At 39.3% G+C, this 14988-nt stretch overlaps 1 protein-coding gene across 1 annotated transcript; it reads left to right on the top strand.

The window, feature by feature from the left end:
• Positions 1 to 4324: 4324 nt before the first annotated feature.
• On the top strand, positions 4325 to 14576 carry LOC150091852 (nicotinamide N-methyltransferase-like). The gene is made up of 4 exons (XM_090385925.1): positions 4325 to 4433; positions 6792 to 6968; positions 10262 to 10469; positions 14039 to 14576. Exons 2-4 carry the CDS (start codon positions 6809 to 6811, stop codon positions 14469 to 14471), a joined length of 801 nt encoding a protein of 266 aa, XP_090242051.1. The 5' UTR covers positions 4325 to 4433; positions 6792 to 6808; the 3' UTR covers positions 14472 to 14576.
• Positions 14577 to 14988: the final 412 nt, after the last annotated feature.

The raw sequence follows: 14988 nt of genomic DNA, 5'->3' as shown, positions 1-14988 counted from the left end.
TTGCTATGGTTCACTTATTTCTATAAAATAATTGGAAACCAATCAAAAAATAAAACGAAATGAAAGGTTTCAGACTCTGTTGAATTCTTTAAGAGATTCCATCTACACAGTAGCGGATTAAGGTCGGTTGAGGTCCAGGGCGCAGAAGAAAATATTGGGCCCCTTAAAAAAAGAGAGAGACAGGGAAAATAAAAATACACGTTAACCATTTTTTTAAATAAATAAAAAAATATTATCTACTATTAATGTTTTATTTCCAATAAAATTTGAATATAATATATGTATAATTTAATTAATAATAGCATAATAATAATCACAAAGATTTGAACTAATAGTTGAACATATTAGTTCAACTAATTTGTTGGGGTTTGCGTGGGCCCTTCAGAAGTTGGGGCCCAGGGCGCGTGCCCGGTGTGCCCGCCGTTAAATCTGCCTCTGCATCTACAGAATTACTCACCTATTGCAAAAGTGTAGCACACTCAGCACAACATATTGTAATTTATTTTATGGTGACTCCAAAAGACCATCAATATTAAAGATGAAACCAAACCTGGATTTACCACGTATCATACCACATGTTAAATCCATCAGAATGGGTCACAATGGTGAATTTTTATTGTTTGATGATAAAGGTTTTCGTCAGTAATCTCGTATTAATGGTTTATGCTTCTCGGATAGAGATGTGTCCAAGACAAAGTTCTCTGACTGGACATACTGTTTTGAATTCATTATAATACTTTCATCACATACCTTGGTTGAAAATTCAATTAAATATTGATGTTCTAGAGGCCAGATCATCAGATTTTTGTTTTAGAAACTTAATCCCCTTTAACACTATCCTTTTTTTAAAGGATAATGGTCCCAAAGAAGGGATCCATTTACCTTTGAGGATCCGTTTACCTGTGGGATACAGACAGAATCCGCTGTGGGCGGATTCAGTCTTTATCGATGGGTAAATGCGATGGGTAATGAACAAGGATGGTATTTGTGAATTTTTTAGGGCACTATTTACATTTAGAGAGCTACTCGAAGACAATAATGTTCGAGAAATCCCCATAACTATTCATGAAAACTTCGACTCAGCCAATTACAATTGGTCCAAGTTCACTGCTATGACAAGGAAAGTTCAATGACACTGCCGAAGACCATACCACATTTAGAATCAATTAAATCTTTTGTCTTATTGATTCTTGCAGTATACTGCACGCATATTGCATCCCTACGTATCTGTCCAACCTACCTTATATCTCACCCTTCGAACACTAGAGGCTGTTACTGAAGGAACGCTATATTCCTTCAGGAGACTTCAGTGGAATTCATGGACTTCCAGGTTATGTAAAAATGGCAACTGTCATATTGAGGCCACCCGAAAAGTTCCTCATCGATCCTACCCTACCCTGCTATGGTTTAAACTCTCAGAAACTCTGGGTTATCGTCCAGTAAACAGAAAATCGACCATAGAAAGCAAGCAATTTACATTCATGGTCTTAGTCGCTGTTGCTCCTATAACCAAGATAGAACAGGGGCTCTGTAGCCCACATAATCGGAGTCTTTCCTCATACTGTCGTCTTTCTGCCGATCTGCATTTGGGTTTCCCGCCTTTGGATCCTTTCAAGATGCTCAATGTCTCTTTCTTTTTTTTTTTTCAGATGAGGTATCCACGCTTGAACACAATATTCAAAATGTAATCTTACATTTCCAAATGTGGTCTTACAACTGCCTTTTACAGTGGAATTATGACCTACGTATCTCTAGAGGATAACGTTCACTGTTCAGAAACTTCATATCTGCCTGTATCGTAACTCTCAGGTCCCTTTCCTGCTCTACTGTTTTCAATTCAACACCACCAAGGGTATAATTTATTTAAAGGTTTCTGTTCCCCAATTGTAAGACTTGCATTTTGCAGCATTAAAACATAGGTGCCATGTCTCAGACGTTCTTTGAAGTCTGTTCAAGTCATCTTGAAGGAGCACTGATCATTAACGACTGATAATTCAACCTCACACGCAGAACCTCTTCTCAAAATGAAGAGCTTTCGTCAGTAAAGACCGATGCAAAGTACCTATTAAATTCATCCGCAACATCAGCTGGATTTTCTTAGACTTGTGCACAAGGGTCCGATCTGATTTAGCTTTCTTCTTTGTTGTATTCACGTACCTGAAAAATTATTTAAAACGTCGATGATATCAAAGTATTGCTACATTAATACTACATATAATACGGCCCTGGTACACCACATTATACCAGTTGTAATAGTAACCCATTAGCACAACCACTTTCATTTTCTTTTTTTCTGTTTTTTAAATCTATTTTCCTGTTATGGGTCCCAATGTGTTTCTTTGACCTAGAAATTCGTTTTTACGGTATTTTGTTTAGCCTGGAAGTCACCAACCCTAAAAAAGCCTAAGTAGAGTTTGTTCTTTAATGATATATTAATTGTGCGAAGGCTGCATCCTGAAATGACTTGTACATCCTGGTACTTATTACCTTGAAACTTGGGAACTGAATGGATCAGAGGTTTTGGCATAAATTAAAGCAAGTCGGATAAAACAGGAAGATCCATCAGTGGATTAGGGTTTGAATCCTGAAGGAGAGGAGGTCAGAAGTAGTCATAAATGGTATTTTCTTCAGATTGGATTGAGAACTAAGCAGACGTTCTGTGGGGATCCGTGTTGGTTGTCGTAAGTTTTTAAGGGCATCAGCAGCTTAGGCCTTATTGCACTGTATAATATGTCTCTAAATTGTTGACGGGATTCGAACTCAGGTTTTTTCCACCCTGTCTGGGGAGGACGATGATATTACTTGTACAAACTGTGCTAATTACGAGGACAGAGACTTGGGGATTATGATTCAGAAAGACACAAAGCTCTCAACATGCAGCAGCGCAGTTCGCAAGAGAGACATCTGGCGTTTATCAATGATTTATTGGAATTTTGCAGGTAGAAAGATAGTAATTACTGTCCCAATATATAAGAGGATGGTGCAATCATACTTCAATCCTTTGTATTACAGCAGTCGGTTGCTATGCCATTCTGCAAAGTCACACCAGTCGATATGGCAGTCAACTGTAATATTATCTCAAATACAGCGATAAGGACCATGTCATAAGAAATAATCTGATGTTGAAAGAATACGATCAAATGAGATATTCTCCACGATTGATGAAGTTCCGATTAACTGTATCTGAAGGATATCCAACTCACTGTCCATTAATTCACATCACGGGATCCATAGTCGATAAAGGTTGAAAGCCCTGGATAGCTGAAAATATTCAAGGATTACTTCCAAGAAATTAAAGTATAATTTTAATTATCCAAATATTTCTTATAATAATCTTATCCACACTAAATACGTGCCAACTATTCTTAGCCCCTAAGAAATGACAGAAACTTTCAATTTAGCAAAGAAAGACCAATTTCCAACCGAACAATGTTGCGGGAATGGAAGAGTTTGGGACTTGGTAGTAGTATGCCCATACCAAAGTCATTTCTTTGTAAAAAAAAATCTAAATATTCCACTGGAGAAACGCCACCAAAGCCAAGGTTGGACCGTGGAAAAAGATCACGTTGCCTGAAGAGTCTCGATTTGGTTTTTTGCAGCGATGGTAGGTTGAAAGTGTGTCGTGAACCTAATGAACCAATGGACCCAGATTACTCGTGTCCAGCTAAAGCAACTGAAAGTGATATCATGGTTTAAGGGATTATGTAGCTATCCACCATGCAAAAATTGAGTCTTAATGGTTCGAGGATCAATCCCAAGATTACCAACGTCTACTCCAACCACCTAATTCTGCAGATATGAATCCAGTACACAATTTCTGGATTTTGGTGTAAAGGGCAGTTGGGGATTCGCAGTTCTCTACCGACCACAACATAGAATCAGACAAATATCCTGCTGGAAGAATAAGATCTGGCGCTAGGTTCCCTCAATGTGTAATTTCGGAGAAAAAAGTGGCTTTACATCACGATGAATGAAGGTTTCTAATTTTCTGCATGGTTAGTGTAAAAAAAACATTATTTTGAAAATCAGAAAAAAAATTCTGATTTTTTATGATCATCTTATGTTATTTAAATCTGTTAATTACTTCTATTTATGGTATACAACACAAACTCCACAGTAAGTGGAACTTTCAACATTGGGCAAATCATAAATAAATAACTCCCAGTGCTCGACATTCAAAGAGATTTCATTCGTTGATAAGTTGTCGTCTGTTATCGGCCTTGTCGCTGCCGCCCGGAGTCGGATAACACGATAGTGCAGTGACTGCCAGCACAAGGTCACATAAAAAGATAGATATATGAAGCAGGAAGTGGATGACAAAGCACTCTAGCCAATTAAGACAGTGGTAACTGTGAGAGAGGCGCAGCGCATTAGCTGGAAATTATTCTTGGTTTTTTGTTGACAGAAACCACTTTTTGATTACTTCACGTGAGGTAAGATTCCTTTCGTTTTTTGTATACGTTTGACCTTTGTCTGATCGGTTTAAAAAACGCTGAAATTTAAAGAAGGTACTCCTTCCACACTGTTCCCTCTGTGGCTATACGATAATGATTGGCAGGAGGAGACTCCGCCCACTGTTTTCCTCCTCTTCTGGCGGTACGTTCCATTGAATGGTCACGTGATGTCCAGAAAATGCGGGAGACATGTGAGTTAGGAACCTCGCTGTTCGGAATGTCCCATGGTACGGATGTCAAATGGTGTAATATTTGTTTGTCTTTTTGTCTCTTTGTTTGCTGGATGTATATCCTCCACCGAGTGTAAAGCCTTTAAGAAATTCATCAGATATTGAAAAGATTCGATCCCAGATCTTTTTAAATGAACAGCACACATTTAGCATCCCTATGTATCTGTCCAACAAACCTTATATCTGACGGTACGAACACGTGAGGCTGTTATTGAAGGAACGCTATAATTCATGAACTTCTAGATTCCCTAAAACCGGCAAGTGTCTTATTGGGGCCACTCCAAAAGTTCCTCATCTAACCTACCCTGTGTTATATGGCTATCAATTACATGTGTTTTCTGTTTTGTCTGTGTATTTAAACAAAATATCTGAGTTTCAGGGTAAGGAGAAGCCGTTCTATATTCACCTGTGACCATCTAACTAAGACACAGGATTAAAAAAAAAGCCCCCGTAAAAGTTCCTCACGTCATTGACAGAATTTGAACCCGACCTTATCCACCTACCATGAGTCCTCTTTCCAAGAACTCATGATAAGGTGAAGTGAACCTAATAAAATAGCCACTCAGTGTAAGTCCACCTTTGAAGTCCTAAAGAATTGCCTAAAATTTTAGGGTCGAACTATACGCCAAGCATAAAATCCTGATCTGGAATTAATGGCACATGCTTAGGGTTAGAATGATGTCAGTTAATGCCGATATATTTACATTTTTTATATGCGAGGTGTGCCAATAAAGTTCCAGGACTGGTGCAATGAAAAGAATATAAAGTGAAGGAGTTCAAAATGTTTTTAGTTTTATTCATTAATCCTAACCTGATTGAATCCACTTCTTGCACCAAATTAATAATTTCTGAAAAGAGTCAGCAGAGGCATCCGAGGAGATGATGTTCAGTTTGGCAGTTTCTTTTTCTTTATGTTCTCAACATCCTAAAATCTCTTTCCTTTGAGGGCAGTTTTTTCACCTTGGGAAAGAGGAAGAAGTCTGCTGGTGCTTGAACGAGAGAGTAGGGTAGATGGTTGATCTATGCAATGCCATGGATCTACCATCAACCATGTTTTGTCAGAAATGTCTTCAAAACAAGTGCGCAATGGGCAGGGACATTGTCGCGCAACAAAAACCAGCTGTTTTTTTCTTCTAAATTTTGGCCTCATCAGGGAAATGCACTTCAATAGACTTGAAGCATCTTAGAAAACCAGCATTCACTCTCTCTCGCTCTCTCTCTCTCTCCCCCCCCCCCTTTCAGGTACAAATTCCTTGTGAATCACACCCTGTGTCGAAAAAAAACATGATCAACATCATCTTGATCCCGAACTTCAATAAATTAAACTTTTTTGGACCTTGGGGGTGATTTTGAAGTCCAGTGCATGCTCTGACGTTTTGTCTCTGGGTTCTACTGAAACACCTAACACTCATCTCCAGTGAAAGAAATTAGGATTGTCATGACAAGACTAAATGATGTCTCCATATGACGGCACTCTGTGTTGCTTCTACTCATCTGTGAGGGTACGCAATACAAATTTTGAACAGACTTTAGTTTAACTTTAATTGCACAATTTGACGAATCATCTCTTTATTCATATCCAACTCATCAGCCATCACTGTGAGGGTCAGACTAAGACCTCTTGCCATAATTTCCCGAAATTTTGCAACTCTGTCCTCATTTCGAGAAGCTGACGGACGTCCATTTCTAGGTCATCGCGAACATCCTCACGTCGGTCTTTAAACCGCATATACATTCAAACATACTGGTATGAGTTGATTTTCTCCACCATAAATACTTTTCAACATTTCTTAAGTTTCTCTTTCAGATTTTCCCAGTTTAAAGCAAAATTTGATATTCGTTCGTTGCTCAACTGTAAAATGGTGAAATGAAACGTTAACGCTACTAACAAAACTGGTTCTTATTTGAAACTTTTCAGCGTACTGAATGATCTCTGTACTGCCACCCACTTTTGGATGAAGTTTGAATTCCAACATACCACATCTGTTTATTTTCAAACTCATCAAACTTGTCTGCAATAGCACCAGTCCGAGAACTTTATAGACTGCAAACATTTATTGAAAAAAAATATATATAAGAAATTGTTTGACTGTGTTTTGTTTTCCAGATTTCCATTTTTTGAAGATGTCCAAGAAGTCTCCAACAGAATTTTCAGAAGACTGGGGTCAGTACTTCAGGGGAGATCGTTTTGATTCAGCTGATTATATAAAAATGTTAACTGAAGTAATGCACGAAGCTATCACAACTGATTTTCTTCCCAGCATTCATAAGATTTTGACCAGCAGTGAGTATAAAACATAACTGATTTCAAACTTCTTTTATTTCTTAACTTTATATCAATTACTCTAATCTCTTTTATTAAACTCTCGAAAAATCTTCTTAATGCAATCTAGTAGGAAACAGAATACGTAGAAAACGTGGCGTAACTCATGCAGCTTGCAACGAAGCTGGACAAAATTTGGTATGGTGGTGGTGGTGTACCATAGAATAACGATCAAATAAGGAGATAGCAAGAAACTTCTGACAGGTATCAGAGACATTACAGAAGTCGATACAACATGCTTGAAAATATGGTCACTTTACTGAACAGGCCTAACAGCGGTCAACCAAGCTCGATGGAAGGGCTTCAAGTAAGAGTCTATAAAATTCTATGGTAAAAAACCCCATTCTTCCACCAGCGCAGACCTCAGCTGACCAAGTGTTGGAGTAGTTGGCTGTCACGTACAATACGACACCCAAGGGCATCCCACACATGTTCGATGGATTTAAGCCTGGTTGTCGTACTGGCCACTCTTTGGATATCTTCAGTTTCGAGATATTCCTCCCCCACTTGGGCTCTATATGCAGTGGCATTCTCGTCATGAAAATAAAATCTGGGCCAGCCCCACCAAAAAGTCGCACATAGGGTTCGAAGATCTGCTCTCAGTAACTCTGCGCAGTTAAGGTGTCCCTAACAAAAACGTGAAAAGGGGTGCAGCCGTTGATCATCAATCCGTCCCACACAACAACACCGTATCTAAACTAAGTGTCCTTTTCTCGGATGTTGGACGGATGGTACAGCATTCCTCGTCTTCAGATGAAGTAATGTCTAGAATCTGTTTGTATGCTAAAACGTGACTCATCATAGAACAGAACTGTACTCCATTTGTTGGGGCTCCAAGTCTTTTCATGGCACAAATTTCGACGAGCTCTGCGGTGGTTTTGGGTTAATGGGATGCAAACCACTGGCATCCTTGAGCACAGTTCATTTGAATTGAGCCTTCTTAACGCAATCTAGTTGGAAATATTTTCACCCTGGCCGTAATAACCTGAAGAGACAGTTGATGATAGGACATCGTAGGGTTCTGTGTTGCTGATACAGTCAAATAACGGTATGTCTGGTTGACGTTGCCCTCTTTGCAATGGTTCCTGTCTCCTGAAACTTTACAGGTGCCCAAATGACACTTAGCAACACATTAAGCCAACGTGTCACGTGAGATTGCCCTGCTTCAAGTTGTTCAACAGTCCGGCATCTCAATGTGTCATGTAAACGTAGATGACTTGCCAATATAAAGTGCTGCAGATGTAGCTGTCCCATTGACAAAGCCAAAAACGGATGCCTATTGCAGAAAGTTTATTATATAGCTGCGCCAAATCTTTATTATAAAGAAAACTAATTATCTGGGTCCAAACTGACCTCATCGGGTGATGTATTTGTGATCCTAAGAACTTGTTTGGATATACAAATCCTTTGAGCCTTAGATTGTAAGAATCAATTGTTTGTTTGCATTCTGGCCAAATGAGGCTTCAGCCAATTCAGGGAAGAAATATCAAATATTCAAATATCACTTTGAATATCCTTTAAAAGCAATTTCAAGACATATATTCTGTTGACAATGCTTCAGGCATTTTCTGCAAAACACTAAAAGGGAACTGTTTGGTTACTGACTGTTCCCTTTCCTGCAGCTGGACAGCCTCACCATATGGAGTGCTGGGCGCCTTTGGGTTTAAATTTATCGTAGGAGTGAGTGAGGAATGCCATCTTCTTAGCGCGGGCTGTCTCGAGATCACCTGTGCCAAGTGCTGTGCTGGATCTATCTCGACCCTAAACAAACTTTTTTCCTTGATCTGTTGTTTTTTCTTGCTGACTTGCTGGAAATTGTGGCTAAAACAATAAAGAATAGAAGGTATTCATGAGAGTTAGTAGCAGGTTGGTTGGTTTATGTCCGATCAAACCAGAGAAAACAAGAAGTGACGATTACAGTAGGCTGAAGAACGCTAATACTGGACAGTGGAGATTGGAAAATCGTTGATTGGAGGGAGGATCTTGAGTCCCTTCAAGGTACACCTCAATCGATGGACCTATCCTGTTAGGTATCAACATTGTGGTTTGCATGTTTACGTGGTTCACATTGAGTGCCTTGGTATTAGTATCCATATTAGCCGTATAGTGCAAGAAAATCCTAGGCTTTTCTTACACAGCCAATAAAATAAAAAACAGAACCAATTTCACTCCCTTCTCACATACGTAACTATAGATATGGCCTTTGAATTTCTTGAATGTGTCAGTCTCAATCACCCATGAAGACAATATATCCCAGAAATTTGCTGGCTAAAGAAAATTTCCTGCAATCCAGTCTAAACCTCCATTCCCTCCGCGTATGAATTCATGTCACAGAGCGCTGGATTCATTTATAAAAGTGAAAATTTCTCCCTCACCCATTTTACTCTCACTTCACAGAGCCTTATTACTCCTCAATCAAATCTCCCGTGAGGTGTCTTGTTTCCAAGCTATGCAGCCCACATATGCGAAGTATTTTCTAATATGGGGACCCTTTTGCTGATCTTCCCAACGAGTTTCCTGACTTTGTACCATTCGAGAAGCCTCATGTCCTTTTGTCGGCGTGGTCTCCATACGTAGACAAAGTATTCTAAGTCTGGTGTCCCATTTGCCTTATACAGTGGGATTATGACCTTCCTATCCCAGTTTTACAAGCAAATGTTCGTTAAATCATTGATAGGACACTGTGGGTACTCTCCGCTTGTCTAAACTGCTTGAAGAACTACAGGTCCAACAGTATCATAACTCCCAAATCGCTTTCTTCCTGTACTGTTTTTATTTCAATCATTTCACTAAGTGTGTAAGCAAATTTTGGGCTGTTATACCCCCAAGTTCTGACCATTCTTGAAGCCTCTTCAAGTCTTCCTGAAGGAGCGCTGCTTAGCATTGATCACTATTGACTTCTAGGATTCCACTCCGTCGTTTAAATTCTTCTGTCCTCTTCTTAACCAATGAATAGAAGGGAGTGCAGAAATTTTGAACACTGTACCACTATTCTTTTATAATCAGGCCACGACCTTTCAAACGAACTGTTCAATTCATCTGCAACGAGTGCAGATGCATTTCTCAAGGTTTGGCTTCTTGGGTCTCTTTTTTGTACTGGATCTTTGTGTCCAGAGCCAGGTTTTATTCGGAGTTTTGAAAGATAATTAAAAGATCGCGAAGAAGCACCAAAAAATTTAACAAATATCAAGTTTTTATACTTTTAAATCTTTGAGTATTTCACTTTTTCTTTTTTTTTTTTTTGGTATCCCTAGAGCGATTTTCGGGATCTAAGCTGCTGGAGATAGGGTGTGGTCCAGTGATATGCGGTGTGATGTCAGCCAGTGCTCATTATTCTCACATCGTTATGAGCGATTTCTCGGAGTCGAACCAGAGGACAGTAAAGAAGTGGCTGAACAATGAACCTGGAGCTGTTGATTATTCGTTCTTCTTGGAAGCAACTGCCAAGATTGAAGGATACAGGTAATTTTTTTTTATAAAAACCCCAAGCACAAGAAGTATTAGAATGTATAGTACTTAGTACCACGCATAGGTTGAAGGTTGAGAAGTTGAAAGAAGATATTTGTTGACATTTGACTGTACTTTTCAGGAAATAAGTATGAAGGGAGGTTGCTCCAGAAAATGAAAGTTGAAAGAATAAATTGGGGGAGAAGAAAAGTTCATTCGGTGAGTCTGAAGTTGGACAGTAAAAGTTTGCTGACTGGTCAGGGAACGTGTTTGATCCAGTTTTCTTTCTATCCATCATCACCTGCAGTGCACGGTTAGAAAGAAAACTGGATTAGTATTAGTATTAGTATTAGTGTTAGTAACGGCCGCATGGTGCAAGAAAGCCTATGGCTTATGCTGCACCAGCCAAAAAATAAAATAAAATAAAAAAAAATAAAAAAAATAATCCGAACAAAACAATGATAAAAACAAAAAAAAAAATAAATAAATAGATAAATAAAATAAATAACTAATTAATAATAATTAATAAATAAAAAGGAAATTAAACCTATCATCCTATGCGCTTCCCTTACCCGAAAGTACTATCCAGATGACCTTTGAACTTCCCCAAACTGTCGGCCTCTACCACCCACGAAGGCAACTTATTCCAGTAATTTATAACTCTCTAGTCCAATCTAAACATTTCTCCCCCTAACTTGAATTTATGTCCCCTAGTTCTAGCATCATTTATAATCTTGAAAATTTTGTCCTCATTCATTTTACTGATGCCTCTCAGAGCCTTAAACACCTCAATCAAATCTCCTCTAAGGTGTCTAGTTTCCAAACTCTGCAACCCACATATTTGAAGTCTTTCTTCATAAGGACGCCCTTTTGCCGATCTCACCAGGCGAGTTACCCGTCTTTGCACCCTTTCAAGAAGCTCGATGTCTTTCTTTAGGTGCGGTCTCCATACTTGAACACAGTATTCCAAGTGTGGTCTAACATAAGCCTTATATAATGGGATTATCACGTCCCTATCTCTACTTGCAAAAGTTCGATAGATCATCGATAGGACACCATGGGCCTTCCTTGCAACCTGTTTACAATGCTCAGAGAATTTCATGTCTGACCGTATCGTAACACCCAAGTCCCTTTCCTCCAGTACTGGCTTTAGTTGAACTCCACCAAGTGAATAAGTTTTTTTGGGATTACTGTTTCCCAGGTGTAATACCTTACACTTTGTTGGATTAAAGCACAGCTGCCATTTTTCTGACCATTCCTGAAGTCTATCTAGGTCTCTCTGAAGAAGCTCAGCTTGACAGTGATCATTAACTACTCTACCAATTTTAACATCATCTGCAAATTTAGACATCACGCCCTCTATCCCTTCATCAATGTCGTTTATGAAAATTAAAAACAACAGTGGTCCTAATACTGATCCTTGGGGAACCCCACTTCTTACATCAACCCAATCTGAGGAATAGCCATTTATCACAACCCTCTGCCTCCTGCCCTGAAGCCATCCTTCTATCCATCTAAGGATTTTTCCAGTGATTCCAACCTGTTCCAGCTTATAAAGCAACCGCTCATGTGGGACTGAGTCAAAAGCTTTGCTGAAATCTAAATAAACAATGTCGAAATTATTCCCTAAATCCAGCTCGTGAGTGACCCTTTCAAAATAGCGAACCAGATTTGTTAAACATGATTCTCCCTTTACAAAACCATGCTGAGTATCCTTGAGAATTTCAATTCGATCCAAATGATCCTGAATTCCACCCTTGATCATTGCCTCCATGAATTTCCCTACTACTGAAGTCAGACTGACAGGTCGATAATTTCCAACTTCACTTTTAGAGCCACACTTATGTATGGGAGATACATTTGCACTTTTCCAATCCAAGGGAATCTCCCCAGAGTCTAGTGATGCTCGCATAATTAGCCTCAATGGTTCAATGCACTCGCTTACCGCCTCTCTTAAGATTATAGGGTATATTCCATCAACTCCAGGAGCCTTACTGGTCTGTAGGCTGGAAAGGTTTTTCATTAAATAATCTTGCGAAATTTCAATATCATTAATTACATATTTTTTAATGGTATATACGCATTCAAGGCATCTGTGATTAATGTTTTAAAAGCGTACCACAGTTCAATCGTATTCATTCTCTGCGCGATATCTACCCAGTTAATAGAGGCCATGTAGTACCTTAAGGCATCGTAATTTCCTTTTCTGAAATTAAAACCCATTCCTTTGCCTTTTACTTCTGCTACCTCTCTCGTCATCATCCACCGTAGAACGTGTAATTGGATAACCAATTACAAAAAACAATTGGCAAACCATAAGGTGGAAGCGTAATTAGAAGATCTTTTTATGCTAAACATGATCAAAAACCTTTGAAATGTCAAGAGCAACTACAACAGATAAATTGCTTTTCACACCTCATCAACATGCAAGGACTGCTGACGTCTGTCCTGAAATACAACAGGGTCTGAACAAAATCCCAATGATTGAGGGATCTGCAAAAGAAGTGAAGGTAAAATGCATGCATGTACTAGAATTAAAGCTTAGGCTCCAATTAAGCTTACTACGCAACTCTTGAAAACTTGTATTCATTGGTATGCGTGTTTGATCTATGTTTTGTTTTTCTGCTGATTTGCTAGAGGGGAAATTGAGTGTTTTTTCAAGGAAACTATGCTACCCGAGACCAACTAAGAGTTCAAAATAACACAGAAAGGCTCTTTCCATTTTTGCGAGGGAGTATCCTGCAAACTCCCCATAAAAACTATACGATTTACACCACCCTTCCCTTAATATCCAGACACTTACATATCTATAATTAACCTTTATTTACAGGAAAAATAATAAGGTTTTAGGGTTTAGGAGGAGAGACAAAAAACTTCATTTGGCGTTTTGTCTTTCCTTCCTCGCACCCACACACAAATTGATTCCAGAGGTTCTTCAAGGGCTAGAGTCAGAGATTTGGACTAGCCAGCCCAAATTTGTGACACTGAGGTCCTCCAGTCCGCCGCAAGGAGTGTGACATGTAGTGCTGTCCTTATGAGCCTACCTCCAACTTGTGGATTGCCGCAGAACCATTAACCCATAAGATGCAGAGTCTTAGGCCTGTTCTTGTGTGATGTGTGCCAATCGTCTTACTGAGGGCCGTGTTTCGTGCAACAACGTCGAAATACGTTCCCAAAAGCGATTCTTTGCAAGACTATCTTGGTACCAGCTTCGGAGATTTCTATCTTGGAGTATCTATCTTGGTATCAGCTTCGGAGATTTTCTGGATTGTTTCGTAAGGGTTTCATTATCATTCCGCCACTATTTCCATATCACATCCCTAGTTTTCACAGAGGACTAATTCACTGAAGGGTTCATACCAATCCCAAAACGGATTGTCCCAAAATTTATGGTGAGGCTTTTGAAAAGGAGCCTCACTCTACGTTATCGCTTGTTTTGGAAGGTTGGTTGAGTTTGTTTCTGTTCTGTTTCAAAGACCTCAAGTGGGGTGGTGTTTAAATACTTTTGCAGTTATAGTGTATATTTGATAATTCATATAAGTTGCTTGATTTTATAGCTAAACGAAATGTCTTTTTATTTTCAGTGATATCAAGAAAGGAATGAAAGAGATCGAAGATCGTACAAGACGCAGTGTGAAAGCTGTCATATTTTGCGATGCCATAGCAGACAAAATTGTACCTGAAGAATACATCCAGGAATACGATATGCTTATCTCTTTAGGGTGTCTGGAAGCAGCATGTCCTACTTTCGAAGCACACGAGAAAGCCCTAAGAAGTTTTGCTTCATTAGTACGCAAAGGGGGTGGACTGATTCTCGCTGGTTGTTTTGGGTGCACAGAATGGGAGGTGGGAGGGACGAAATATCCTGCTTTAAGCCTAACAAAGGAAATTGTAGAAAACTCTTTGACCAAAGCTGGATTTAAAATCGTCGATTTTTGGATAGAAGAGCGAAAGGACAACAGATTTGACGTTACTGATGCAGGTGACATGTATGTTCTTTCTGCTGAAAAACTGTAGACGGATCTCTTCGTTTTATCGCCAGAATCGGGCAAATAGAATGTACAATCCTTGTAATGAACATATTGCGAGATATTGTAAAGAAGAAGAAGAACAAATAAAAGAATTGGCTGATACATACATATGAATTTATGTCTACACTCTCACTATACATTCTTCTGATAAATACACGCTGCATTATCATTAACATCCGAACACCCCTCTGTTAATAGTGGGTTCAAGAGGGTCCTTAAAAGAGTCACTCGGAACTCAGGTTAACGTTGTCGTAACAAATACAGGCCCGCAGTGGGATATGTAACCGTCCTCGCCACACCGGGTGGAAAAGGCTTGGATGCAAATCCCATCGATGACGCGAGGACATTAATGGACTTTTTTCACTCCGTGACTGAGTTAGTCTGTCTCAGGTGTAGATAGCAAGGTTTTTTGCCTGGATCCCGGGATTTTTGGTCCGGCAAAGAGGCACTCCGACCAGAGAAAACACGCATTTCCTGACACAATACAGATGGCTAGTTGCAGT

This window comes from Mastigoproctus giganteus, chromosome 1 (assembly GCF_048544385.1).
Source record: "Mastigoproctus giganteus isolate SK-2022 chromosome 1, ASM4854438v1, whole genome shotgun sequence".
Lineage (NCBI taxonomy): Eukaryota > Metazoa > Arthropoda > Arachnida > Uropygi > Thelyphonidae > Mastigoproctus > Mastigoproctus giganteus.
Note: the sequence above shows the minus strand (reverse complement) of the source record. Positions and strands in the feature narration are given on the sequence as shown.